The 27558-nt window shown below is 40.5% G+C and overlaps 1 protein-coding gene across 1 annotated transcript in view; it reads left to right on the forward strand.

Annotated features, from left to right (window-relative positions):
• Positions 1-27558, forward strand: part of plekha7b (pleckstrin homology domain containing, family A member 7b) — a gene marked incomplete at both ends in the record, with an annotated part of 66701 nt that overhangs the window by 19044 nt on the left and 20099 nt on the right. Inside the window, 8 exons of the mRNA XM_079216529.1 lie at positions 14669-14752; positions 17802-17913; positions 18911-19015; positions 19487-19559; positions 20020-20120; positions 23872-24050; positions 25520-25948; positions 26126-26666. Coding sequence (XP_079072655.1) covers positions 14669-14752; positions 17802-17913; positions 18911-19015; positions 19487-19559; positions 20020-20120; positions 23872-24050; positions 25520-25948; positions 26126-26666 — 1624 coding nt within the window. The remainder of the gene's footprint in view (positions 1-14668; positions 14753-17801; positions 17914-18910; positions 19016-19486; positions 19560-20019; positions 20121-23871; positions 24051-25519; positions 25949-26125; positions 26667-27558) is intronic.

Raw genomic sequence — 27558 nt, forward strand, 5'->3', positions numbered from 1 at the left:
TCAAACAGATAATCTGACCGTGAACATATGCAATTTGTGTCTGTCTGGCTGTGTGTGTGTGTGTGTGTGTGTGTGTGTGTGTGTGTGTGTGTGTGTGTGTGTGTGTGTTTGTGTTTGTGTGTGTGCCCAGGGGAATGTGTATGTAGTATGACAGATACTTTTGGCTAAATCAGACAGTCATGTTGCGGATCATTCATTCATTTGGTACCGTAAAACTTCCGGGAGCAGACAGCTTTTTAGAGCTTGAAAAGAAAGAACAATGCTTGGACTGAGTTTTGCAAATTATAACTGCTGCTGCATGGGGCTTGCCTTGAGAACTTGCAGGTAGGCCATCTTCGTTTTAGTACACTTGAGTTAATAGAACTGCATTTCGAAGGTGCACGTGGCTAGGTATAGATGCTGACAGCGTAGTCTGCTAAACGTTCCTGCAGTTGTTCTGCTGCTCAATGCTTAGGTTTTAGATGGAGCGAGGGCCCTAAATCTTGGTCTGCTCTTTTGTAAAAGGTCTTTGTACTAGTAACTAGAAGGATTATTGTCTTTTATTAGAATTAATTGCTAACATAAGTTTCTTTACTTTTCTTTTGCAACCCGACATACTTAGCTTTTATACATTTTAATAATGATGAGAGTGATTCCTTGTGTTAGTAAACAGAAAAAGCTGTCATCTCCGACTGACGTCTATGCTGCAGAATTCCGGACAAGCTGGTTCATCATAAATTATCTTAAAACTCTCAACAGCAGTATAAGTAGGCACTTCACATCGATGTACAGATGCACCTTGTATGAAGATGACCAAGAGGCTGTGCAGTGATCCAGCATCTCTATGCAGAATCGTTTTCATCACATGGAGGATGCTGTGAACGGTGTTCTTTGTACAAATAATAAATGATGACTGCAGTTACAAGGAAGTATGATAAAGAGCCTGTCTCCTAGAATCCTCACCTTCCTCCTGGCCTGTTTCCTCTCCTCTTCTGATTTTGCTTTGGCACTCATCAGAGAAATGGTAGAGAAACATATTTAATCGGAGAGGATGAGCAGAAAGATCTGCTCTATAAATGTGCACGTGTGCGTGCACGTGTATGTATGTGAATATTAAATAATCTTCCTCCGCTGTAAGATGGCGTGTGGCTGTGAAATGATTGGCCATGAGTAGATATAAGGACATCTAGGGGGATGAAGAATGGTGAAGATCGCTGTAATTCACCACTACATTGATGAGAATACAGCATGCCACAGATCATTTTGATCATTAGGATCAAACTGTGCAAATATAACATTCTCATAAAACACAATCTTTTTTTCTTTTTCGTTATAAAGTAAAGTACAGGATTAGGGATGCAACTAACGATTATTTTAATAATCGATTAATCGGTTGATTACTTTTTCAATTAATCGATGAATCGGATAAAAAAACATTAATTTCCAACATTTATTCAAAAACAGAACTGACAGTGCAAAACATTCTTCAGAAAGAGCACAAACAGGTTGATCCTTGAACATCCCTGAGCTGTTAAGTAAATGTATTAATTAAATTGACTAACACAAAAAACATACACATGTATGCTTTACATCTGCTGTAATTGATCTCCTTGGAGCAGAGGCTGCATTTAGCATACCCTGCTTTATCAATATATATGAAATACTGGGACAGAGGGAAGCTGTACTGCTCCTCTCACGCCTGTTTTGACCTTCACCTTCAGGCCCAGCTCCACCTAATCTCAGCCCTGCATCAAGCTGCGCTGCATATAGAGCGTCCTCTTCCTTAAACTCTTTCATTCTGAAAAATGGACCACATCATCTTATCAATATCTGGGCCTCTTATGACCATGACATCACGTTGTTGGCTAAGCCCAACTACGTGATTTGCTTCATTCTACTAAAAAACCTGCAGCCAGATCCGCCAGTGTGCCGGTTTAACGTTAACGAGTGACTGCGTGAACTGAACCAGACCGGGGGGTTACAGCATCAAGCAAGTCTTAACTGTAACGGAACATAAAGTAACTTTAACGACAAAAACATTAACTAACGTCATAGCAAGCTGACTAGCTTCCATTAAAAACAAGTTTGAGGGAAATGAAGACGCTGTAGACATCTCAACGCTGATTGGCCAAGACTCGACACGTCACATCAAAGATGTTTTATTTGTGAAGATCATGACCTCAGCTTTTCTCCGTGTCTCACTCCAATCTCGGACACGCTAGCAGGCCAGTTGCTCTGCTCCGCTCTTTTTTTTCTTCTCTGTGACTTATTGACTGCCGTAATAATCGCGCGACACAACAAATCGATAATGAAATTCGTTGCCAACTCTTTTGATCATCAATTTTTAGCAATTTTATCGATTCGTTGTTGCAGCCCTATACAGAATACTTTACACTACGAATGTAATTAATCAGTTAAAACATTTCATCGAAAAGTTTTTTTTTATGAAGTTTTTTTCCACTTCATAAAAAGTACTTTTGTACATCATGTGATGGCAAGCATCAGACCACCATAAAATCTGCCAGTGAATGCTTGATCTTTCGTTTTCCAGTTGTTGGGCAGACCTGATGCGTTGCAGTGCGCTGCTGCTCTTGAGTGCTGTGGTGCATGCGGTGTAGGAATTAAATGAAAATATGGGGTTTGTATGGAATATCTCTGATCTTTGCATTGCTTTGTTTTGGTCCAGATTAGATGTGATACTTGATATTGTGATATGTGATCCCAATGTCTGTAGTGGTCTAGACCTCATTAGACTGGCAAATGAAGACTGTGTTTCGGAGAATCTGAATGGCTGATCATATCACACATCCCAATTACATTTTGGTAATCTTCCACAATGCAGGTGCAGGGGAATGAGCTAGGATGTCTTCCTGGCTGCCGGCCCATCATTCCATCATATCAGTAAGAGAAGAGCTGTGTCAGCGTGGGAGAGGCAAGGCAAGAAATAATTTAAGGATGAGACGGAACATAATTACATGGATTTGATCACATGTATTCTAATTAGGAGCCATTGCTGATCATCGAGCCTACTGTGCTGTCTGGCAGTTGTTTTTCATGTTTCATTCCAGTCCCTCACCGTGTATTTCTATTTGCACAATTGTGTCAGTCGAGACCTCCTCTATCAGTACTGACTCCCTTTACCTGACCTGGAATCATTTTCTTGGACCCAGACCTCAATCTGCTCTTCCTGGATTGACTGCCAGGTCGACTACCTTGCATATCATATAGCTACAGAACAGCTTGCATGCCGATGCTCGTCGGCTGCAAAGTTCAGATAGTGGAGACTGCTTATAGCCCTCTTTTCAACAGTGCAAACATTGATCGGCATTACATTTATTTGAAATATTTGACGCACTACACGTCAGGATTATCTATAAAATGAACAACACCAATAACTTTTAATAGGAATGGCCAGCAAAGGCATTGGTCAAATGACAACAAGGGTACCAGCGGAATTCATCAATTTGGGACTCTTGTCTTCTGCCGGATGATACATATAAACTCCTGTTCTTTAAATGCAGAATAGCAGGATTTGCTGCATTTTTTTAATAGGTTTTACTAGTGCTAATCACTTGGTAACAGTTGCAGATTAACATCATATTTATTTCCATACATTTCTCAGGAGTTTGTGCTACTTCTCTTGGTTCCTCCTCGTTTTGTTTCTCTATCAATGCCTGTCTACCATAGCATGGTCCTCGCTGTCAAATCCAATTTGCAACCTCATATTTTAGGTAAGTGGGGCCTGTTAGATATCACTGCTTGTGAGAGTGAGTTGCTGTAGTGACAAAGCACAAATATGCTTCGTTCAGCGAGGCATATTTCTTGGAAAAGTGCTACCACAGTAAATAAGCTTTTAAACTGATGAATGATGTGTGCTTTAGGTGGGATTTGGGGTAGTCAATGGTCAACTGCCTACAGTGTAACAGGACATGTGGCATCAGACAAACCAGAGAAACCCTGCAACTAGGGCTGCAACAACGAATCGATAAAATCGATTATCAAAAATGTTGGCAACGAATTTCATTATCGATTCGTTGTGTCAATAAGTCGCGGAGAAAAAAAAAGAGAGGAGCAGAGCAACTGCCGGCCAGTGTTTCTGAGATTGGAGTGAGACACGAGAAAAGCTGAGGTCGTGATCTTCTCAAAAATAGAAGATCTTTGACGAGTCGAGTCTTGGCCAATCAGTGTCTTCATGTTCCTCAAACTTGTTTTTAATAGAAGCTAGTCAGCTTGCTATCACGTTAGGGCTTCAACTAACGATTATTTTAATAATCGATTAATCGGTTGATTATTTTTTCGATTAATCGATGAATCGGATAAAAAAATGTTTTTATCAAAAAAGCGTTCATTTCCAACCCTTTATTCAAAAACAGAAGTGACAGTGCAAAACATCTTCAGAAAGTGCACAAACAGGTTGCTCCTTGAACATCCCTGAGCTGTTAATTACAACAATAAAATGGACTAACACTAAAAACATACACATGTATACTTTACATCTGCCAAATGTGAGCCCTTTTTACTGTAATTGATCCCTCCAGAGGCTGCATTTAGCATACCCTGCAAGCAAGACTGAACTGTAACAGAACATAACGGAACTTTAACGACAATACACAACCCAAACACGTTAGCTAACGTGATAGCAAGCTGACTAGCTTCCATTAAAAACAAGTTTGAGGAACATGAAGACGCTGATTGGCCAAGACTCGACTTGTCAAAGATCTTCTATTTTTGAGAACATCACAACCTCAGCTTTTCTCGTGTCTCACTCCAATCTCAGAAACTCTGGCCGGCCAGTTGCTCTGCTCCGTTTTTTTTTTTCTTCTCCGCGACTTATTGCCCGGCGTAATAATCACGCGACACAACGAATCGATAATGAAATTCATTGCCAACACTTTTGATAATCGATTTTTATCGATTTTATCGATTCGTTGTTGCAGCCCTATATCACGTTAGCTAACGTGTTTGGGTTGTGTATTGTCGTTAGAGTTCCGTTATGTTCCGTTACAGTTCAGTCTTGCTTGTAAAAAAACGTAACGTGATGAAACATGCCGTCACCCCCCCGGTCTGGTTCAGTTCACGCTGTCACTCGTTAACGTTAAACCGGCACACCGGCGGATCTGGCTGCAGGTTTTTTTTTTACTCCAAGTAGAATGAAGCAAATCACGTAGTTGGGCTTAGCCAACAACGTGATGTCGTGGTCATAAGAGACCCAGAATGAACGAGTTCAAGGAAGAGGACGCTCTATATGTAGCAGTACAGCTTCCCTCTGTCCCAGTATTTCATACATATTGATAAAGCAGGGTATGTAAATGCAGCCTCTGGAGGGATCAATTACAGTAAAAAGGGCTCACATTTGGCAGATGTAAAGTATACATGTGTATGTTTTTAGTGTTAGTCCATTTTATTGTTGTAATTAACAGCTCAGGGATGTTCAAGGAGCAACCTGTTTGTGCACTTTCTGAAGATGTTTTGCACTGTCACTTCTGTTTTTGAATAAAGGTTTGTAAATTAACGCTTTTTTTTTCATCCGATTCATCGATTAATCGAAAAAATAATCAACCGATTAATCGATTATTAAAATAATCGTTAGTTGCAGCCCTACCTGCAACATGGTAATAGGTGAGACATTTAAATTTCTGCTTAATACACCATTCAATCCTTTTTTGTGTGTTTCCAGTTTTGTTTTATTTCTATAGAACAACATTTTTTACATTTTTCTTTGGGCTACATTGTTCATACAACTGCAGAAGAATTCTTCTTTTTTTTAAAAGAAGAAAAAACTGCTGCGTCAAAGTGTAAAGCAGTACTGCAGTGTGGGGAGTAATGGGACAGGCAGCTGTTGGTGTTGTCCTGCTGAGTGCTGATGCATTGTTTTCACTTTGCGGCCGTGTACACTGATGACCTACCTGTACTTGATCTTGCATGGTCAAATAATTCCTCAGTGTCAGTCAGTTACGTACATCTCTTTCATAGCACCCAAGGAGCCCCTGGAGACGGGAGGTCAACTGCACCATGTTACTTCTCATTAACCTGTGATTTCCCATGGCAAGTGGTTCATGTTGTCATGTCAACTGAGATTGGCTCAGACCTTTAATGATAAAGCTTGACTCAGTGCTGAGGAGGCGTGTCTGAATGCATGTGTATCCGTCAGTGAATTGAAGCAAAGTGCCTTTGAGCCTCTGCTATTGATGTGCTGATCACAGTGGGGGACAGACTGTGGCGTGAGAAAAAAAAAAAAGAGTCATTGACTGTTCTAATTTCATTTGTTTCAGAGTTGGCTAGGGAAATATTTGAATAGTTTGATTAATGCCAGGATGTCAGCTTCTCACCTTGTCTCACATTTTAAGATGGTGTGTTTATTATAAAACGATTGTTATCAGTCGATGACCTCCACTGTTAACATCCATGTGCAAGTAAGGGCTACAGATGAGATTAATAGCATCCCCTGATGTGCTTTGCAGACTCTCTTTCATTTCTTTTGCACTGTCAGGTATGTGATGCTTTTGCTGATTGTGTGTTTTGGTCTTGCTAAGAGATCATTTGCTTTGCAAAACCTTCTCTCCCGTAGCTTTTCGGTGTCCCAGAAGAGATTTGCCGAGCTAGGTGAAATGTCAGAACTTTTAGACCAAAGCTGCTCTGATGTTTAGAATTACACAAGGCAAGAGATTTACGTGTAATGTTTTATGAGATTGATTCCAGATGCAGCGCTGCTCACTCCCCCTTACTGATCACTTTTTTAGATTTGTCCTTTTACTCGTCCTTATCTCACTGGTTTCACTGGTCTATCTCAGGTGTGTAGACTTCCACGATGGGTTAAAAGTGGTTCACAAACTATGCCTTCTATTGGGTTTCATGATGTCAATCTCTTCTCTTCTTTGTCTTGCTTTCACGTGAGCGTCCTGTCTGCTAAAATTCAATTTAATGCAATGTTGTGAAGCAATATTGACTGCAACAATTGACTTTGTTTAAGCCCACAGCAAAGCTGCTGCAGACGGGTGGTTTTACAAAACTTTAGTAATGCCTAAATTGTGAATCTATCTTCAGGATTACCTCATTCTAATTTTGATTAAGTGTGGAACAGTATCAAATCTGTCTTTTTTCCCTCTCCTTGTATTCCCCTCTTGTATTCCCCTAGCGCACACTCAGACATTCGCACCTTTCAGATTATAACAGTCCTTGTTAACGTGAATGAAAAGATTAAATAAAGATGACTCCTGGTTGCCCTGGGTCATCATTATTCAGTGAGTATAGTGCAAGATAAAGCTTTGGTATTAAGTATTGACCTAAAGCTGCAGGAGCTTCTTCATCGATTTATACTCCAGAGTAATGCTTGCACCAGAAAACTTCCTAACTTTTTTCTTTGTCGCAGTGTAGCCCTGTAGTTATTGATCCCTAAGATAAGTGCTTTTGAAAGTAATTTCATTGTCATGGTTGGAGGCTTTATAAAACACAACTTCTTTGATGAATTACTTCAAATCACCCTTTATAAATATTCATCAGTCAGCCAAATGTGTGCCAATGGAGCAAGGGAAGTGCTTAGGCACTCAAAGTCCTGTTGGGATCCATCCCTGGCAAAGGGCATCTTCTCTCCTGCAGGCAGTTACTGGAACAATTTCAGCTCATAAAAGTTTATAACAGTGCAACCAAACATTTCTGTGTGAAAGTGTTTGGGGTCTTTGTGAAGCCTCTGTTTGTACACAGGAGTTAAGCCTCCAATATTTATTTGAGCTGTTTACTGTTTTATTTCCAACTGAGCAGGCATGAAATGATACCAGGAAATCAACATTCTAATGGAAACTTGTCCAGAAGAAATCTTATATATTCAGTACACAGGGGTGTGACCTTGACATGATTATTTAAGTTGTATTGATTACTGTTTATATCATGAAATATCAGCGAATGTGCCAATTCATAATTTAAGAACATTCTCACTCAGAGCACTGGTTCTAGTTTCTGTGCATTTTGAGTGTTTCCTCGCATCCAAATTCTGTATGATTGGTCCAACACAGGCCTTTCTTGCATTCACTGCAATGCAATTAACGGTTGCCTTGCTTATGTTTTGGAATGGCATGGCCTAAAGGACCATTGTAACTTCAGTAAAATGTGCTGTGTCAGAACTGTGTGCGTGTTGAATGTTAATGTGGTGACAGCTCTTTAAATTTTTGCCAAACCCTCTGTCTGACAGGGGTTCAGACTCTGGCAAGTCCTTGCCCCTTTTTCTGCTCTCCATCTAGCCTGCCTTTGCCGCTCTTTGTCCAGTGCTGCTTGAGTGGTTTGCTGGATACAGATTCCATAAAAGCAGAGCTTCTACCAGGGTTTTCCTGTTTTATTGATGCTATTTTAGACTGCTGTACGCATGAGAGGGATATCTGTTCTCCAGTAAGGCTGTACGCGCTGTGTCGTACTGTCAACTCAGCTTAGAATTTCTGCAGCTGTAAACAGTGATGATGATGATGACGATGATGATGATAGTAGTCAATCAGTGCAATGACAGGGAAAAGGCTCAGTGTGAAATGTGGTTGGTTGGTTTCCTTCATTTCCATACTGATTGACAGTGGAGTCCCCCAATAACTCGTTGGAGAGACTGCCAATACAATTCCTCCACAAATGTCAGCTGAGCGAGGCTGCTGCAGTGCTCTGCTATGAAACTGATAAAAGTCAATCAACATGTGCAAACCCTGCTGCAGAATGCTTATCTCCTTAATGGCTCCCTGTGTCTGGATACTGAGCGCAAATCGCTGTTATTAAGGCTTAATTAATTCTGCCTGCCAGGGCTGGGATGCTACAGGGTGTTACTGAAGGTCCATGATATCTCTCTTTCTCTCCCACGATTTAATGTCCTGTCACACATGGGTGGGGTGTCGTACACACAGAAGTGACTGTCATTACGGAGTTTGGTATTGGTTCATGGCACCTCATTTAACCTCTCATGTGTTGCAGTCCTTCTTTTATTTGCTTTCGTCTTATTCTTTGGAATAAGCATATCATCTGAGTATTACCAGCTTGCTGATGTTGATTATACACCCATTACAGCTAATTGAATTGGTCTGGAAATTAAGCAGCCCAACTAAAATAATTGATTTCCGTTGTATGTTTTCTGGTCATTAGAAGAATTGCGCGTTTATTTATGTTTTAGTTCACTTGTAACTGCAATGCAATGCCAAATGGAGGCTGCTATATGACATTTATTTCACCTCTTAAATATGGTTGTACAGGATGAAGAGTTGTTTTGATGTCATGTTAACGGAAACTTATACATAAGAAATCAAACATAATAAATGTTGTTTCTATATATTCAGTGTGCAGGAGTATAACCATGACATAATTATTAAAAACATTAAAAAAATTACAATCAGTTAATTCATTTCAACATTACAAACTATTTATATCATGAAATATCAATGAATGTGTCAATTAATAATAAAATTAAAAAAGAAAAATGTTGATTACAGTTATTATTAAATTAAATTACAATGTATTCTCATACATATTTACAAAAAAAGTCTATATTTGTGGTTACAGTATTTAACTAAGTTGATTATAAATGTGATGTTGCTCCACATCTTGAGTGTTCAAACACCACATTGATGCGGTGATGCTTATTACAAAGGGTACCTGGAGGGAGACAAGAGGCTCTTCTGGCCCTCGTTCACAGCGCTGAAAATAATCACTTGCCATAAGAGCGCCTGTTTCCGTGCTTCCCTGTGGACTGGAACTTGTTGAATTTTTAGTCCATCACATTGTGTGAAGTTGGAGAGATGACATTGAATCAAACTGCTTATAAATTGAATATTTGTGGGAAAGGAATGAAACATAAGCCAGGGGCGAAACAGCAAACTGCTGCTGTTGTAGCTCCCCAATCCTTGGTTGTCTGTCAGATTCGATATTTACCGCAGGCCTGCAGTATGTTTAAACCAGCTGCTCTTCTGGGCAGCATTCCTCAAGATTAGTTTAAATTCCCTCTAAGCATAGGTCAAAGGTCAATGTCACTGTTAAACCAGTGCTTCAAAAAGTAGATTCAAACCACCTTGAGGTGCCCTTGAAGGGTCCTATCTCTTTTATAAGTTGCATATATGTTCTGGATTAGTTTAAATAGTTTAAATACTCTACAATACTAATTAGTATTGTAGAGTGTAAAGGATGACTTGGACTGTCTAAGGAGGAAGGATATCATACTAATAGGGGAAAAAAGCTAAATTACCAACATGACTTGTCATTACTGAAGCTGCAATGCCGCCACTCAGAGGAGACCAGCAGTACACCTGTGGGACGAACACCAACCAAAATCCATCGAAAGATGCGGCAGCGTCATTAGTGAAGAAAGTTTAACAGTAGTACCGAGCCCGAGCTTGAACTGAGTGGGGAAAAAATACCCTTTTCCCAAGTCTACATTAATGTCTGAGCAGCAGCTATATCATTTACTGTTTCCTTGAAAGAGATTTTGTTTAGCTAATTTAATTCTGGGAAAGAGGGATTGACAGGTGAAGAGAGAAACGTAGAAATAGGGCAAGGAAGGAGGATCTGATAAGCAGCAGAGGTATACCGCTGATGGGAGGGAGTTAGATCCCTACCATCCACCCAGCAAGCGTGGGGTTACACTCAGGCAGCACGCTTGAGCAGGAGAAAGCAGAGATAAAGAGCTCCCCCTCCTGCTCTCATCCTGCTGGCTCCACTTTATTCTGCTCTTTGCGGATGCCAGCTGCGACGAGAGAACCCTCTGTGCATCTTCCTCCTGGCCTGATGATGCTGAAAGGATTTCCAAGACCTGCAGCACCACAGTCGAGCAGCTGATTCACGCTGATTCACTCTCACAGCAGGCGAGGCTGTCTCCACTGTGTGCATGATACAGCAGAGCATAGTAAGTAGAAAACTGTGGGTACACTTTGGGGAGTTTTCTTTTTCACCGCTGGTTTTTCATTGTAAAGGGGTGTAAATAGATACAGGTGATCCTGTCTTTGATGTGTGTTGTGGTGCAGTTCGGAGCCTGAGTGTGTTTCTCTTGGTGTAAGGGAGAGAGAGAGAGAGAGAGAGAGAGAGAGAGAGAGAGAGAGAGAGAGAGAGAGAGAGAGAGAGAGTGCTTTGCCCCTGATGCCCCATGCTGCCAAGACTCAGCCCCTGCGTTGGACAGAGATTACGATGAGCCTCTTGTTTTGTAAAAAACAGTCTGGCATGCCATGGTTGAAGCATGGACTCTCATTGTTGCAGCATTGAGAGAGGGAGAGTGAGAGAGAGAGAAAGACAAAGACAGAGAGAGAGAGAGAGAGAGAGAGAGAGAGAGAGAGAGAGAGAGAGAGAGAGGGGGGAGAGGTTTTTTATGATTTGAGCTGCAGTGCTACTGTTTCAATCAAATATTGGGTTACTCACTAAGTTAAGTGTCCCAACAACATCAAACTCAACTCAGTTTATAGAAAATCCCTAATTAGCTGCTGGTCTGTGAGGATACAGGTTGGTCACACAACTCTTGTTCTTTATTTATGTATGGAAGTTTTCCCCTTAATTCCACCTCTTTTGTCAGCTTGTGTTGAACTGAGTCTTGTTTACTTTGTTGTAACACTTCTACTGCACATGGACTCTGCTACATTGAGGAAAAAACCTCTTGAGCCTCTCTGCAAGTAGAGATACCAGTCATTCTTTCTCGTCTTTATCTGGCTTGATGGAAGCAGAAACTCTACTTGACCTCATGGTTAGTGTTTTGGGGCCCTGTAGCATGCCAGTGATGTAAAGCTCTGCCTGTTTATGGAAAGTTGAACATAGAACTTTTCTCAGGATAAGTACTGGACTGTGACACAAAATATCTCTGCTAAGAGGGAAATATGTAGTTGATTCTTCTAAATTTTGACCTGCTGAATTATTAATAGTTGTCAGTGTATATTCCAAATGAACACATATGTGATAAGTGTCATATTGCCATATTCTTGTCAATACACATCCCTAACAATGCTGCTACACATATTTACAAAAACAAAGTGTGCCTCACTGCTGTATAGCTATACTGCCAGTGGTTTCTTTCAACAATTGATATATTACAGTATGTGTGGTTGAAGGATAACAAATTGGTGTGGAGTAAAGTTTTTGTAATACACGACAAGGTAGCTTTGTATGGTGTGAGTAACTTTATTATGATTATACATTTTGAGTTTTTAAGATAAATAACTTGGATAACTACATGTACATTGGTTTCATTAGATTCATGTATGCATTAACACATGCTTGCATTAGAGGTTGAGATGTAAGCAAGTCATAGCTTGGTATTGCTCTGTCTTTGCGACCACCATATTCTTAAGATGTTTTTGACTCAAGAAACACAAGGTATTGACTAGAATTGCTGTGAATGTGAATGATTCAGTGCTCTCAATCTTTGTACAAAGAAAAGACAAGCTGAGTTGTTTGGATCTAAATAATCTTTCAGAAAGAAGCAGAGATGACTGCGGGGTTATGTGGTTTACCTTGGATAATGTAATCATGATATATGTAGAGCCACTACACAGAATCATATTTGTGCCTTTAGATTCAAGCAACTACACCCAATCTGTTTGCCCAGTACTTAATCCAGGAGGCAGTGTGCTATAGCTCCTCTGCAGCAGGAGTTTGTCTCCTCCTTTGGGACAATATTGTCACAAGCATTGATGGAAGCTAGTTTTCTGCAAACAAACAGACCCACTGTGCTGCAGTGTTTGAACACCAACTGGGATTGCTGCGAATTCTGTGACAAATAGTTCGGAAGTAATGCGGCTGAAACAAAAGCCTCAAAGAATGCAGATTCCTAATTAACAGGGGATGCTGGTGCAGTGCTCTACAGTGTGTGCCCAGTGCGGCTCAGCAAATTATGAGTTGTTACCAGGAACAAGCCTGTGTGTGTGTGTGTGTGTGTGTGTGTGTGTGTGTGCGTGTGTGTGTGTGTGTGTGTGTGTGTGTGTGTGTGTGTGTGTGTGTGTGTGTGTACGCATGTATATGTGATCAAGAGCTGTTTCTACATAAATGTATGACTGTTTATATTTGATGTTATGTTGCTAGTGTGTGCAGAATCACTCAGCATCATTCTTGATCCCCTCCTTTGAACTTTTCTGAAATGTCAACTCATAAATCTCTCTGCCCTGCACAGTTTGTCTCCCCTCCCTTTGCTGCATGGTTATGCAGCGAGGCACCACTTTCTGTTTGTCTCATCCGGCACCTTCATTGTACTGAAGTTTTGCAGCTGTCCTTTAGGGAATTCACCCCTTGCTGCTGGATATTTTTTACCCGTGGCTCACTTTAAGTTTGGATGGTGTAAACATGTTTATCTCTTCTATGTCTTTATCTGCACATATGTGTTTGTTTATGAAAAAGCAGCACATGGATTTAGCCTCTGCACAGAAGCTGTATTTACGCTCTGGTTGTATTGCACGCTTGTGCACAGTATTTCATGGCTTCTGTTGAAGAACATGTTTTTTTCTGCAGTAGTAGATTGTGTATGATGGTGACAAAGAAAAGGGCGAGGGGAAGGAAATACAACACTAACAAAGGCCAGGCTTGAAAGCATAATAAGGCTGTTCAGTATATTATCTCACACTGTCATTCTCCCCAGTTGTTCAGCCAGTTTTAATGGGACAAAGACTTCAGCATAGACATTTATATCTGTTGTCTCAGATGTCTCCTCTCTATCTACACCTGAATAGAGGAAGTAAACAGCTATCAGTAGAAGTACTGCGAGATTATTTTATAATATTAAACTGTCTATTTAGGTGTAGATAGAGAGGAGAAAGCCTAGGGCTTTAAGATAATATGATACACTTGGGTATTGCGATATTATGTCTTATGATACTAAAAAATTTTTTTATTTTCATAAATACTATCGATTTTAAATTAATAGTTTACGTGCAAAGTTGTGTGGCAAACTGTGGTTCCTTTTGTGTTGTGTTTAAACCTCCGACTGCTAGATAACAGTGTTGTGATCTATCTTTAGCCAGAATGAAGGTCTCTGTGATATGGTGAATACAATGGAGTTTCCCTTAAATTAGATTTTTTTTTAATGTCAGTATCATATTGCCAGACTCTTGTCAACACACAGCCCTAATAATAATCCTGGAGAGCCAAACAGTTTAAAGTCCTCTGCAATCGTGGGGTTTTCTGTAAATAGTGAGACAGCATGTGTAAATACAAGATATTTGAAAGGATTTTGTTCATTTTGTTGCAAAACTGTAAATTAAATAGTCAAAATCTTGTCCTTGCCTAGTCACAAATAAATATTCGATGGACAACAACAAACACAAAGGCATCATATTTCACTCCCCTCGCCACCAGCACCACTGACCACTTGTCGGTTTCTTATTCTAGTCTGTGACAGTAACATAGGTCTAGTTAAAGCAATGAAGGGCTCCATCTAACTGAAATCAATAACACATGTTGAGCTGGCTACGGGAGAGCGCTGACCCCTACACTTCGTGTAAAAGAATATGTGGTTCCTAAACCTGGTGCAGAGCTACCAAAATATTGGTTTTTACAGTTTACTGAGGCGTTCATTGACAGCTACATTTTTCAAGGGTTTTGTTCTAGCCTCAACCAGCAGCCAAATATAACTATAGAAAGACAGGACGTGATCAGGCAGGCATGTATTGTACTGACAATACTGATTTGATGCTAATTTGTTTTTTTGATTTTTCTCTTGGTGTTGTTTTCCCTCCATCCTTTTCAATCTCTCTCTGTCCTGCAGCCACAACCTAAGGGCTTCATCATTTCGACACCCTGTAACCGGACAGATATCCCCTGAAAACACAGAATACACTCTACAAGACAGGTGAGTCTTTTTTTCTCTCCTGAGAATGATGCATTTACTGCATGCTTAAATGTACAGATAGGTTAGCTCAAGGTCGTGCCATGGGAGTCCAGAAATAGACTGGGAAATAGCCTGTCACCCTCCCTGATGAGGCATATCACGAGTGTGTGTGTGTGTGTGTGTGTGTGTGTGTGTGTGTGTGTGTGTGTGTGTTTATGTATGTGTGCGTGTGTGTGGGGGAGGTGGTCTATTGTCTGAAGCAAAAACTGTTTCAGCTAAGTGTTCACCAGATAAATGAGCTGCGGTCAAAGTCAGAACACTAAAAGATGGGCATTTTAATAATGTTCGTCAATTAAATGTGCTCATTACCATCAGGGCATTCATAACTGACTGCTCTCACTCATCAGTGGCTTTAGATCCCAGAGATTCTTAAATGTTATTCTTCAAATGATTGCCTTTGCACTTATGATAATGGAATGGCCGACACTCGCATATGCTTTTGACCGTGTCAATATCACATCTGGATTCATCAATCTCATCATCATCATTTGTTTTTTCTGGTCCATTTGGGGCATTTTCCTCAGTGTAGAGAGGTCATAAAAATAGAAATGGTTCTAACTTTGACTGGCATTGACAGAATATCCCCAAGATTTAGTAGGTTTTCCTTTTAAGGATGAGACTTTTTGACATAAAGACTGTATATTTTAAATACCAACAAGTCACCAACATTTTTAGAATTTTTTATGTATTTTTAAGTTTATATTTCTAAATTGTATTGAAACATTGCATTGTATGGTAGGGGGATTTATTGTCATTGTTTTATGTCATTGTATGAATCTGTGTGAAAGCTTTCAGCAGGTTTAGAGCACAACAATATAAGTAGGGCTGGGCAATGTAGCCAAAATAAACACTAAGGGCTTGTTATTATCAAGTTATGCAGCGTTATTGTGTATCACAATATATAGACAAATGATTTCATATGATTTGAATCCATTGAAAGACGATCAATTATCTTATAGAATTTTAGCCGAGACCTAAATGTATGCCAGCAGGTGTCTGATCGTATTTAAGATGGCTGGTGTTAGATGATCATGCACGTGTGAACTTGAGTCAGCTATGTTAAATTCTACTCTGAACCACTCTGTGCTGCAGTGCACACAGGTTGCTAACTGCAGTGTGATACTTTTTCTTCTAAACCACAGTCTACTTACTGTATTGCAGTATTGTTGTGCCTCTGCCTTGCGTCGTTCTTTTCATAATGCTGTTGGAGAGTTTGGTGGAGAGTGTGAAAGCTGGGGTGCAGTCTTAGTATTGAATGACCTCACTGGGGCAGCAAAGTGTTGCTTCTGTTCACTGTCATGGTGATGTTACGGGCTTCCTTCTGCGTAAGGATATCTGAAAAGGAAGTTGGTTTCTTCCATGAATCATTGACTGCATTCCAAGTGAGGAGAACCTCAGTGTGTTCCCTGGAGACCCGTATCGGATCGAGGACAGAGCAGCCAGCCGGCCGGGAGGCTTTGACTTTGTTATAGATTATCCCACTATGATCAATTCGTCAACTCTCCACATGTGCACCCACTGCCTTAAAGGATGCCAAAAATGCCCTCATTTCCATCATATAGTAGGAAGAGAATCAGGGAGAGATTGAGTTTAGTGTCTTTCCCTCCTCTACACTATGTGATGTGAAATATCGCTCCTCTCCACCACATGCCACGACAAATCTCCCAGGGAACTGTTCCAATGGCAGTGGTGGTAAACAGTATGAAAGCTTCACATAAAACAGCAGCGTCCCCTTGATACAACAGAAACCTCCTGTACAAATTCTGGCTGCAGTCCAGGCTGTGAGTAGAGATACTGTACGTTTTCTTCCACTGTGGTCTCTCTCTTTTCCCACTTCTACCTCCTTTTTAATTTTTGTATTTGCTTCCTTAGTCGCCAACACACACCTATAGCTTATCTTCTTTTCAGTGTAGTGCAGCAACACAAAGCAGGAAAAAACAACAGGATTAGAACAGTTTTTAACCCCTTTGCGGAAAAATGCAGAGACAGGTCACACTTTGTTTCCTCTTGTTTGTAAGTTCACTGCTGCAGTCAGGAAAAGGCTCAGCCAAGTACTGGACAGTTTTCTGTCAATTATACTGTCTGCTTATGAGTTTTTGAAAATGTTGCAGAAGCTTCGGGTTAAGAAATTATATTTGTATTTTCCAGGCCTGTGAGAGAAACTTTCAATCCAGTGGTCTGCACAATCTTCCCGTATAAACACAACAGAGCACCTTTAAGATGGGATGGAATAAAGGTCTGCAGGATTTGTGGATAATAAAAAAAATCAGCTGTAAGGGTCTATTACTGAGTCAGCAGCACAGACTAAAATTTCTACGAAACGTTTCCAGGACCTTGTTAAACCAAATTGATCTTTGCTGTGTAGTAGTAGTAGTGTTCCTGTTATCTATGATGCATCTCTTTTTCACTTTAACATATACTATGGTTGGTGGAGGATCAGAAGACCATGTTTAAATCTTTCTAATAATGTGGTCTGCAATAAAAATGTAATTGACACATTTGTCACTAAATCTGAATGAGCTGCGCTGTATTTCTTCCATGTTGATATTTCTGGGTCCATAGCAATATGATGACATCATGAGAAAATGTGAGGTGGGTTGTGGATTCCTTAGAAGCTATCAAACGATACTGTGTGTGTGTGTGTGTGTGTGTGTGTGTGTGTGTGTGTGTGTGTGTGTGTGTGTGTGTGTGTGTGTGTCATGAGTGCTTCAACGCAAGGTTTAATTTAGTTTTGTCTTGCTTGTAATCTGGGTATGTGTATGATGTGTGTCAGACCAAGTGCCACTGGAGTGTTAACACATCCGCCGCAGAGCCATTGGCTGTGACAGGCTGTGTGGCGGTGTCAGGAAATAGTCATATCCTTTATATGTGAAAGCTCAGCACAGTACTGCGCTCTGTTTCCCTGCGTGTCTGTAGTTTGTCAGTGCAATTAAGAAGGAATATCACCATCCAATGCTCACCATCCCGCCAGCATTACTGATCTTCTTCTACGCTGGCTTTTCAACTGCAGGATAGAAGCCCGTATGTCCAAGTCAGCAGCCAATCAGAGATCCCCGAGCATGGTCACAGAGTCCTCTCAGGCTGTGACCTCAGCAGCAGTGGATGCCAACTCAGGGACAAAGGTGAGTTACAGTGTTTGTCTTCACTGAGAGCACATGTTTAGTATGTTTGACTTGTGTTAGTCAACAGATTAGTAAATCTAACAATGATCTAACTGAAATATAATAAAACATAATTCTTTATTTTATATTTTTGTAGCTGACCAAACATCTTTTTTTGTGGATGCAAATTTATTTCGGAGCTCTCTTGATGACCGCTAACTGGTTTAAACATTATCTCCTTCTGATTAATAGTCTCAGAGAGCAATAGTATTTTTAAGCCTGATAAAACTCAAATACACATCCTCAGGGACTGGACAGGGGTGTGGTGCACAGTCTTTGCAATAGACGTGATCACAGGAATTTTTGAGTCACTGAACATAGGACACACCACAGATTTTGTTTCAATAGAACGTATCACATTAATGACCCTGTATGAGGAATTGGGACTGCATTTTTGTCCCCTCAACATTTGTGTCTTCTTTTAGCCAGCTGGTCAACCCGACACCCCAGGTATTTCTGTAGAAAAGCACATGCTTAAAAGTACTATTTTTTTTTTACAGTGAAAATGTAGTCTGAAATTACCTCGTCTAAAAAATATGCCTGATTTTAAATGGATTAACCCATTCACAGGAATAGTAAGTTGGTATTTCCCCTTGTGGGTGTTAGAAGAAGGAAGTCTCCCTTCAGAAGCCAAAAACAATTCATGAGACCCCTTCCTCGTGTAAACTGCTTTATTTATTTATTTTATCAGTTAACAATATTGGGGAAACTATTGGTAAAACAAGACAAATAGAATTAATTTAACTTCAATTTCACTCCACATTTTTGGGCATCCACAACCCCCCATATTGGATCCACACCCTCCCAGGGTCCCGTGCCCCAGTTTAAGAACCACCAGAGTACTGACAGTACAGCTCTATTAATCACTGTATGTTACCTCAGGTAAGCAAAGTAAATTAGCTTCAAGTTCTTCAGCAACACACTATAAAGTATTTTCGTCTTTCTTTGCTTTCTGCAGGGCTGCAGAGGTACAGGGAAAGTGCACAGTTTTGGCAAGAGGGATCATGCTATTAAAAGGAACCTCAACATCCCAGTGGTGGTGAGAGGCTGGCTCTATAAACAGGTGAGCTGGAGGTCCTTTGCTCTTGTGCTCTGAAAGAAATGACCCACCTGTCACTTATAGGAGCACATGTTGAAGAGCTTTGGTGGGAAATCTAATGTTCTTTGATCTGTAACATGTACTGAATGAATGCCCAGCCTAGCCTTAAAAAAACCTTTTAATCTGGATTTGAGTGTTTTAGAGCACACAATCTCGAGAGGTATCGTATAAAACACAATAGCTCCTGACTAATCCCAGAGGGGAGACCTACAGTACTGTAAATGTAGAGGCTGCGATGTTGTGCCATATACTACAAGTTAAGAATACACTTGTATTACATTATTGTTCCAATGGTATGTGTAGAGCTTTCCTCACTTGCTTTTAATATGCACTGTATCCTCAAACTACAAGTTTGAATTAATAACTGAATTAAAAAGTGTTACTGCGAGGAGAATTTCTAAATGCTCTGTGTTGTGTTTCCCCCTTCACCTCCAGGACAGCTCCGGAATGCGACTGTGGAAAAGGAAGTGGTTTGTTTTGTCAGACTACTGCTTGTTTTACTACAAAGGTGAGTCCATAAAGAGTGCACTTGGGCAGGGTTTAACAGACAAAAATCAAAATGGGCATACAGTCTCATCTGAGGGAAGATTCCTTTCTTGGTTAATGACAGCCTATCATTAGACGATGACATATCTTGGGCTCTCTTCCTTTCCCTGGCTCTCTCTTCCTCCCACTTCTCCTTCCTTATTAACTTGGGTGTTTTATTATGGGATGTAATCTGTGCTTGTGTTGCTAGAGCATCTACCTCCTCTGCTCAATTAATCATACTGAATAATAGATAAGCCACATGCCACCCCGTGTCATATGCAGCCACATAGCCTCGACCAGACAAGAGTCACCAATGAATTATGCCGTGCTAATTTTCCTGCTGTTCTTAAATCTGCAGTCACTTGTAAACATGGTACACAGTATTGGCAGAATTAGAGATTAGAGAATTTTTATATGTGTGTTGTGTTCTTTCTTTACAGACAGCAGAGAGGAGACAGTGCTCGGTAGCATCCCTCTGCCCAGTTATGTCATCGCACCAGTTGAGCCTGATGACCACATAAACCGAAAATATGCTTTCAAGGTAACAGTGAAGTGGCAATGAATCAGATTTATGACAGAAGTTATCATGTCTATGTGCAGCCAGCAACACTTTCAGTTTTTCTCCGAATAGTCATTGCTACATCACTATTTGGGAGCAATCCTCACACACTGTGGTCTCTGTCACACAGGAAGGATGGGTTGGTATCTCCGTTTTGTTAAAGACAGTTTATGATTTACTGTTAGGTCTAGGTATTGAACTTCAGTACTTGAGTACCGACCGCAATGTGTCAAGCATCAAAAGTTGGAATCAGGTCATTGTTTTGTTTAGTCATTGTTTGATCAGATATTCATTTAGATATTTAAATTATAACCTTTCTATTCATGGATAATGTTATTCATGCAAACATTTACGGCTGCTTGTATCACAGTAAGAAAACAGGTTTTGCAAAGTAAAGAAGGGAAAACTAGTATAGTTTTGTTACCGTTAGGCATTGTTTTGCATTTCTTCTCAGAAAACTTCAACTTTTTAAGAATCTTTCGTGGATTTTGAGAAAGATTGAGCATGCAACTCAACTTGTGATATCTATGAAGACATGAAGTGCGGGTGTTTGGAGTCTGATGGAACTTCTGACCTTCTGGTCCCTGATCTTTTTGTTCAAGGGGCAGAAGTACATTTTCCACTGGTAGCTCTATGGTGTTCTGGAGAGGCTGCAGCAGCGCAATATTCAATATGGTTTGCACAGTGCAAGAGCTTTGTTCTTTGACTGAAATCTGAGTGCCACATAGCTCCTTGTGTTATCCTGAACGCAATATAGGTAGCCCGCATTTGGTAATTGTGTCATTTTTATTTAAAATTGTGCAACAAAACTTTCCCTTGCATGCGGCAAAGTCTTTTTCTCTTTTCTGCCTGTGAATTCTGCCAGAGTACAGAAAATTAATTTATGTCTTTTTGTTACACAGAGAGCGTTAACATTATTCAGCTCCTCCTTTGTGGAAACACAGAGCGCGTTGCAAAGAAAAATAGTGCCTGAATGTTTGATGCACCACTGCAGCTCCAGGGCATTTTGTCGCAATAGTTTTTGCTGCTTTGTACTTTGTCTTTTGTTCTTGGATTGTGTGTGCGTGTGTGTCTGAGTGCATATCTATGTGAGTATAAATGTGTGTGCATGTGTGGTACGCATCTCCTGTGTTTTAAATATCACATTACATACAATGGAATTTGTATGATAATTGTGCTACTGGAATTATTAATTATGCATTCAGCCTATTCATCGTCTCCTCCCACCACTTGCTGCGGAGTAGATGGAAGGTGATGTGAAATGAACCTTGGCTCTGCTGTACCACTCTGTACTTAAGATAGCTCTATTCTCCCCAGCTCTCTCTGAGCCATCATGCATTAAAGAGCAGGAGATTTCATTACTTGTATCTGAGGGGCACTAGAAATGTTCCGTTACTGCTAAGTAAGCATGACAGCACCTCAGTAGATGTCTGCCGGTGTTCAACAACGGGACGTTTCAGACTGTTGAAGCGACTGACAGACTACAGTCTCTGCTGGAATAATGAGATGGTGACACAAATTATTCTGAAATCAATTTGACTAGCAGTTGAATATAAGATATAAGAAAGTCGATTGTATAAGTCAGTGCAGTACTCCTCTGGAGTAGTTTTACTGGGATGTTCTTTATCTTCTCTGAAGCACTGGGGGAAAAAAACCTTTCCACTGTTACTCATTCTTGCTTCTGTGTTGACTGCCATACGACCTCAGCCAGAGACATTTCTGCTCTTTCTTATTGATTCTGTTGTTCTCTTATTTTTGCTCATCTCACTGTGTTTCTCTCATTCCCTGTTGGTCAATGGCCTCCCATTGTGACCTGGTGTGTGTGCGGGGGCGGAGTGAGTACTGCTCTCTGCGGGCGGTCGTCCTCAATCACACTGGCTTCCTGTCTTGCATGAATAGGTATTTGATTTCACTTTAGCCTCATCAGTGGACCGCCATCCTCAGCTCATTTTGTTTCATATCATGCCAGCAGCTGCAAAGTCTCTTCATGTACACAGACATAATGACAGCCATCTTTGGACAATGCCAGAGCACATAGGGGTGCCATATTAGTTTTATTAAGCAACTTTCCTGTGAATATTTTGGGGAATAAAATGGAAAACCTGAATTTCTGTTTATTTTGTATTTGTATTTGGACAGTGTTATTGTTTGTCACTGTATTGCAGCAAATTTGATTTGTAATGAATCAGACAATTGCACATTCACTGCAGGACTCATAACTCTTTTTATAGTCCTTTAATTCTTCGACAATGACAAGGCGACAGTATCAACACTTTTCGTCTAAAATGGTTGTCAGTCAAAGAGTCATTATTTCATGATCAGTGTAAGTTAGCACCTACATGTGGTCAATGTTGAGAACAAGGCACTAACATTGCCACGGTTAATTATTTGATCAATCTCATGTCTCGACCGTATATTCTCAGTGTCTCTGGTATTTGTCTTGTCAAGCTGCACATCATTTATCACATCCTCATCGCCATTGGAGTGGTGGGATGACCGGCTGTCAGCCCTTTTCCCACACACTCCTTTGCCCCTTGCTGTAAATACATAAATATATATATATATATGTATATATATATATATATATATATATATATATATATATATATATATATATATATATATATATATATATATATACATAATTGTACATTGATACAATGTAAACTCAGAACTTGTTCTTCTACATCAGTTTGAAGCAGGTTTTGCAGTGTTTGGCTTCTCATATATTGCCTAAAGGTTAAAGATTTGTCTTCAGAATTGATAAATCAGGGGATGTCTAGCTGTTTTTTGTTTTTTTTCATTGAAGAGCAAAAAGAACCCAACGGCTGTATACAGTTTGTTCACTTAGAAGTTTAAAACTGACAATAAGCGGTTGTGATACCAGTTGGGATGTGCTGTGAGCCTTTTATTAACAGACTAATAAAAGGACAGACCTCCATTTGCGCGTGCACATGTGATAAATCAGGATTGTATCTTTATAATTACTAGGACCTTTTTCTGTTACTGTGAACGTATTCTTGCAGATTTTGCCACTTGTTTATTGAGCATGGTAAGGTATTTGACTCACTAAAGATCACATCTTTCCACGATGTATATAATGCAGCTCAGCCTTGTGTTGTGGATGCTTTTGTGCTAATGTTGGCAGCTATTCATGTATTATGTTATGGTGAAGTTACAATTAATGAGAAACAACTAGCAACTTACACAAAAACAATACTAACTACTCCTTTGCACTCTTTTACTATATATTGAGTAGATCAGTACAACTTATTTATAAAATGAGAAGTTAATCTGTATGATTTGTGAAGTAAGAGAACATTTGCATATAGGTTTTAAACAATACAAGAAAAATACTAAATAGCTATGATCCTTTGCTGTGGTATAGAGGAATTGGGTTTGGTGTAGTTTGTCCTGATAGCTTGATGGTACAGTGTGGCACCAAATCTTCCAGATTTACATCACCAGATAGAAATATAAAAAGGTTAGCTGATGAGTTCTGTTTTTTTTTTCTTAAGAAACAGCACAATGTTCACGCTGTTTCTGCTGCAGCACTTGGATCCCTCCCTCTTTTCAGTAAAATTTTGCAGTAAACCTTGTCTTCACTGAGATGACAGCTGTCAGTCTCAGGGAACAAGAAAGCAAAATGTTTCACTCATCAGCCTCCCTGGTACCCTGTTCTCATCTTCAACAAGAAGTTCTCATACCCACTCTCTCTCTCCCTCTTTGATAGGCGAGCCATACAGGAATGCGCTCCTACATTTACAATAAGAACTCTGTGATTGGCTCACAGGCAGAACACTGCGGGATGCGGACATATTTCTTCAGTGCGGACACACAGGAGGACATGAATGGCTGGATCCGGGCCATGAACCAGGCTGCGCTGATGCAGCAAAGTCACACTATAAAGAGGTTGGTCTCGCTTTACAGAGTCGGAATCATTACCCACATTGGCTGGGCTTCTACTGGTATCAACAACCCGCTTTCCCTTAATTAAGTACAGCAGTGTCTGTGAACTAGGTATGTCTTTTGAGTGATATCGTGAAGGAAGTCTGGCTGTCACATTATTTAACCAAACAGTAATATGTTTTGCTCGAACATTATGTGTTGAGGTTTTTATGCATTTACTACAGTGTCTACTGCCTCAATATCTGTGACTTTGCTCCTTTTTCTTGCCATTATGTCCTTTATTGTTTTGTGTGTGTGTGTGTGTGTGTGTGTGTGTGTGTGTGTGTGTGTGTGTGTGTGTGTGTGTGTGTGCGGGTGTTGCATCTGGGTGGGTCTAGTATAGATGAGGCTTATTGCTGCCCATTTCCAGCTTTGTTACAGTAGTAATCACAATGTATAAAGCCGATTTGTGTGCTTTTCTTTGTTGTCAAAAATATTCACTTCCAGCAGCAGAAATAGTCTGCAATACAGACTGATACTCTCACTACTGAATCTGCGGTACATGCATTTAGATGTCTTGGATTAGCTGGATGCACTGCATGCTTTGAATGGTCTGTGCAGTAGCGCCATCTACAGGCCAATGTAAGTCATTACTCATGAGGTTTTTTGAAGTGGTCAATGTTGCTACATAACGGTCTTAGTGTGTTCCCTTGGAATGACACATTAATTATATGAAATAATTAGCATTGATGAAGTAATGATATCTACCATGAGCACATGTACCTCAATCTACTATATACATATTTTACTGCTATTCATATTTGATCTCTTTGGAATTATTTCTACTGAATTTAGCCACCCTAAAGTGGAAGCAGTTTGTAAAATGATCAATACCTGTTTGAAAATTATGTTTCGAAGCGATTTATTAATTTAAATGAGAAACCAAATTAATGGCAAGTCCTTGAGGCACACTACCCCGAGCTATTTCATGAAGACAAAGTGCCCTGGGGATTCACTCTGCATGTATTGTCCAGAGACGGCTCTACTCGCCTTCATTAAGTTTCAAGTACAGATGAAAAGTTATTGAATAACTCCCTATGGTCTCTAATCCTTTCTGAGAGAAACAATGATCTACAATGAATCTGACCATATGTTCAAGTGTTTCTGCAAATGGATTTGGAAATTACCTTTAGGGTCACATATGGTTAACTTGAGTGTCTATTGTGTTTTTTATCCAATGCTTAATGTCATTTAAATCTCTTGTTTCAAGAATAGTACTGCACTTTATCATACTATCATGTGAAGAAGAGGAATTAGATGAAGGTTAAATAGCTGAAGGAGTGTGGGCGTGTGTAGTAGTTGAAAGATTAAGTACTTTAATACTTCACCGCAAACTCTTTCAAGATGGGCTTTATAAAGCCATTTATCTCACTTGTTTACAGGCAGGACTAATAACACTAGCTGTTCATCACCATCATGTCTCACTGTTTTAGAGAGGTGGAGAATCCAAAGAAGGCTGTGCAGCAGGCTGTCCCACAGACAAACCATGTCCACATCAACCAGAACTCATCTCAATCAGAATGTCTTCGCAGGACAGACATAGAGGAACCTCCGGATAATAGTATCCAACTGGCTCATAGAGACGAGGTGAGGTATGGATTAGAGATCCAAGTGAAACCCAGCCAGTCAGGAGCAGAGGAACGAGGAGAGAGACTCTCTCCAGACTTTGCTGATGATGCCACCCACAAGAACGGACAGCCAACTGTGATCCAAGTGGCTCTGCCACCAGAACAGAATGGAAATCTCGTCTATCAGAGGGGCTTTGTTTCACGCGTAGACACTGTGAAACATGTGCAGAGGAAGAATACGCTGGCACAGGTGGAGCAGTGGGTCAAAGTTCAAAAAGGGGACCCACCAAAGAGGTCAGTTTGAATCTTTCACAGCAGCATGAACGATGACGAAAACAAATCTAGAGTAAATGGCTCCCTCTAGTGGCTAGTATGAGGACTATATTTGAATTGCTTGAATTCTCATTGTGGGCAGGTAATATGACATTGCTTATATAAAAGTAAAAGACATCCATGTGTTTTCTCTGTCAGTGCTCCCTCTGCTGAGTACAACCTCCCTCGGCGGACTCCTCCATTAAAGCCCAAAGCCAGCACAGCGGATGCCACCTATCAGTCGTTGCCAAAGTCTCCCCGTCCCCAGTCTGGCAGCGCATCTCCCCCAGTAACATGTAAATTGCCTAGTGACTACAAGTATGCCCATGATCGGCTCAGCCACTTCCGCATGTCCACCGATGAGCGCATGGCCACCAAGGAGGGAATGGTGTGGCAGCTGTATGAGTGGCAGCAGCGGCAGCAGTTCCGTCATGGCAGCCCCACCGCTCCTATCTACACCGGCCCCAACTTCACAGACTCCTCATCTTTTAGAGTTACTGTGGAGATGCCACGATCCATCTCTGTCCCTCCATCTCCATGTGAAGTCCCACCGTCAGTGCCCTCCTCCTTCAAACCCTTGTCCCCTCGCCGGCCACACACTCCTTCAGACAGACGCACAGTCAGGCCCCTGGATGAAGTGGCACCTGGGGACAGCACAAGATCCAGCTCTCCCGGACATATTTGCGCCCATCTTTCTCAGGTAGGACAATCTACAGTTTACTTTTTTATTGTGATATAGATATAAAACAACATTTACTTTACATTACATGTAGTTCTTAATATTTAAAGTGCTTAACTACTGTGAAGCATAATGTCTTAAATACATTTATAAATGTTGCATTGATAGAATAATATTCATGATTAATGTTGTATTAATTAAAAACATCAGTCGTTCCCTGGTTTAAGATTCTCCCAAGTGAGAATTTGCCGCTTTTCTTCTTTTAAATATCTTTATAAACTGAATATCACAGAGTTTTTGACTGTTGGTCCATCAAACAAGCAACGTGAAGATGTCACGTTTGGCTCTAGGTTATTTTTGGCATTTTCACTTTTCTGACATTCTACACACATTATGAATTGGTTCATTGACAATGAACATCATTGTTAGTTGCAGCCCTAGCTGTAACACATCTCTTCAGTTTGTCTTGGATTGCCTCCCTCTGGCAAAGAGGAGTGGTGATTCACAAAGGGTTTGTTCCCAATGTGGTACCACTCTGCTCTCACACTTGGTCGGACTGATTTAGCTCATATGTTACAGTCAACAATAAAACACATTTCAGTCCCACCCCGCACATTGATAACTAATCCAGGGTGTACCCTGTATAGGGTAAACAGGTTTGATGTCATTGGTGCTTTAACACTAATAATGGCACACAGTTAATGCCAGTACTCTGTCAATGGCATGGGACTGAAGCAGAATTTGATGATTCACATGTAGTGGGCCAAATGACAAAGGTCTCCTTCTCACGGTAGGTTTGAAAAGTGGATGTGAGGTATCGATTGATGTCGACTTGAAGGATGTGAGCTCACAAGGGCACCATGGGAAGATTAGCATGAGGAGCCTGAGAAGGCTCCGACTTCTCAGCGCACAC

Source organism: Taurulus bubalis (assembly GCF_910589615.1).
Source record: "Taurulus bubalis genome assembly, chromosome: 4".
Classification (NCBI taxonomy): domain Eukaryota; kingdom Metazoa; phylum Chordata; class Actinopteri; order Perciformes; family Cottidae; genus Taurulus; species Taurulus bubalis.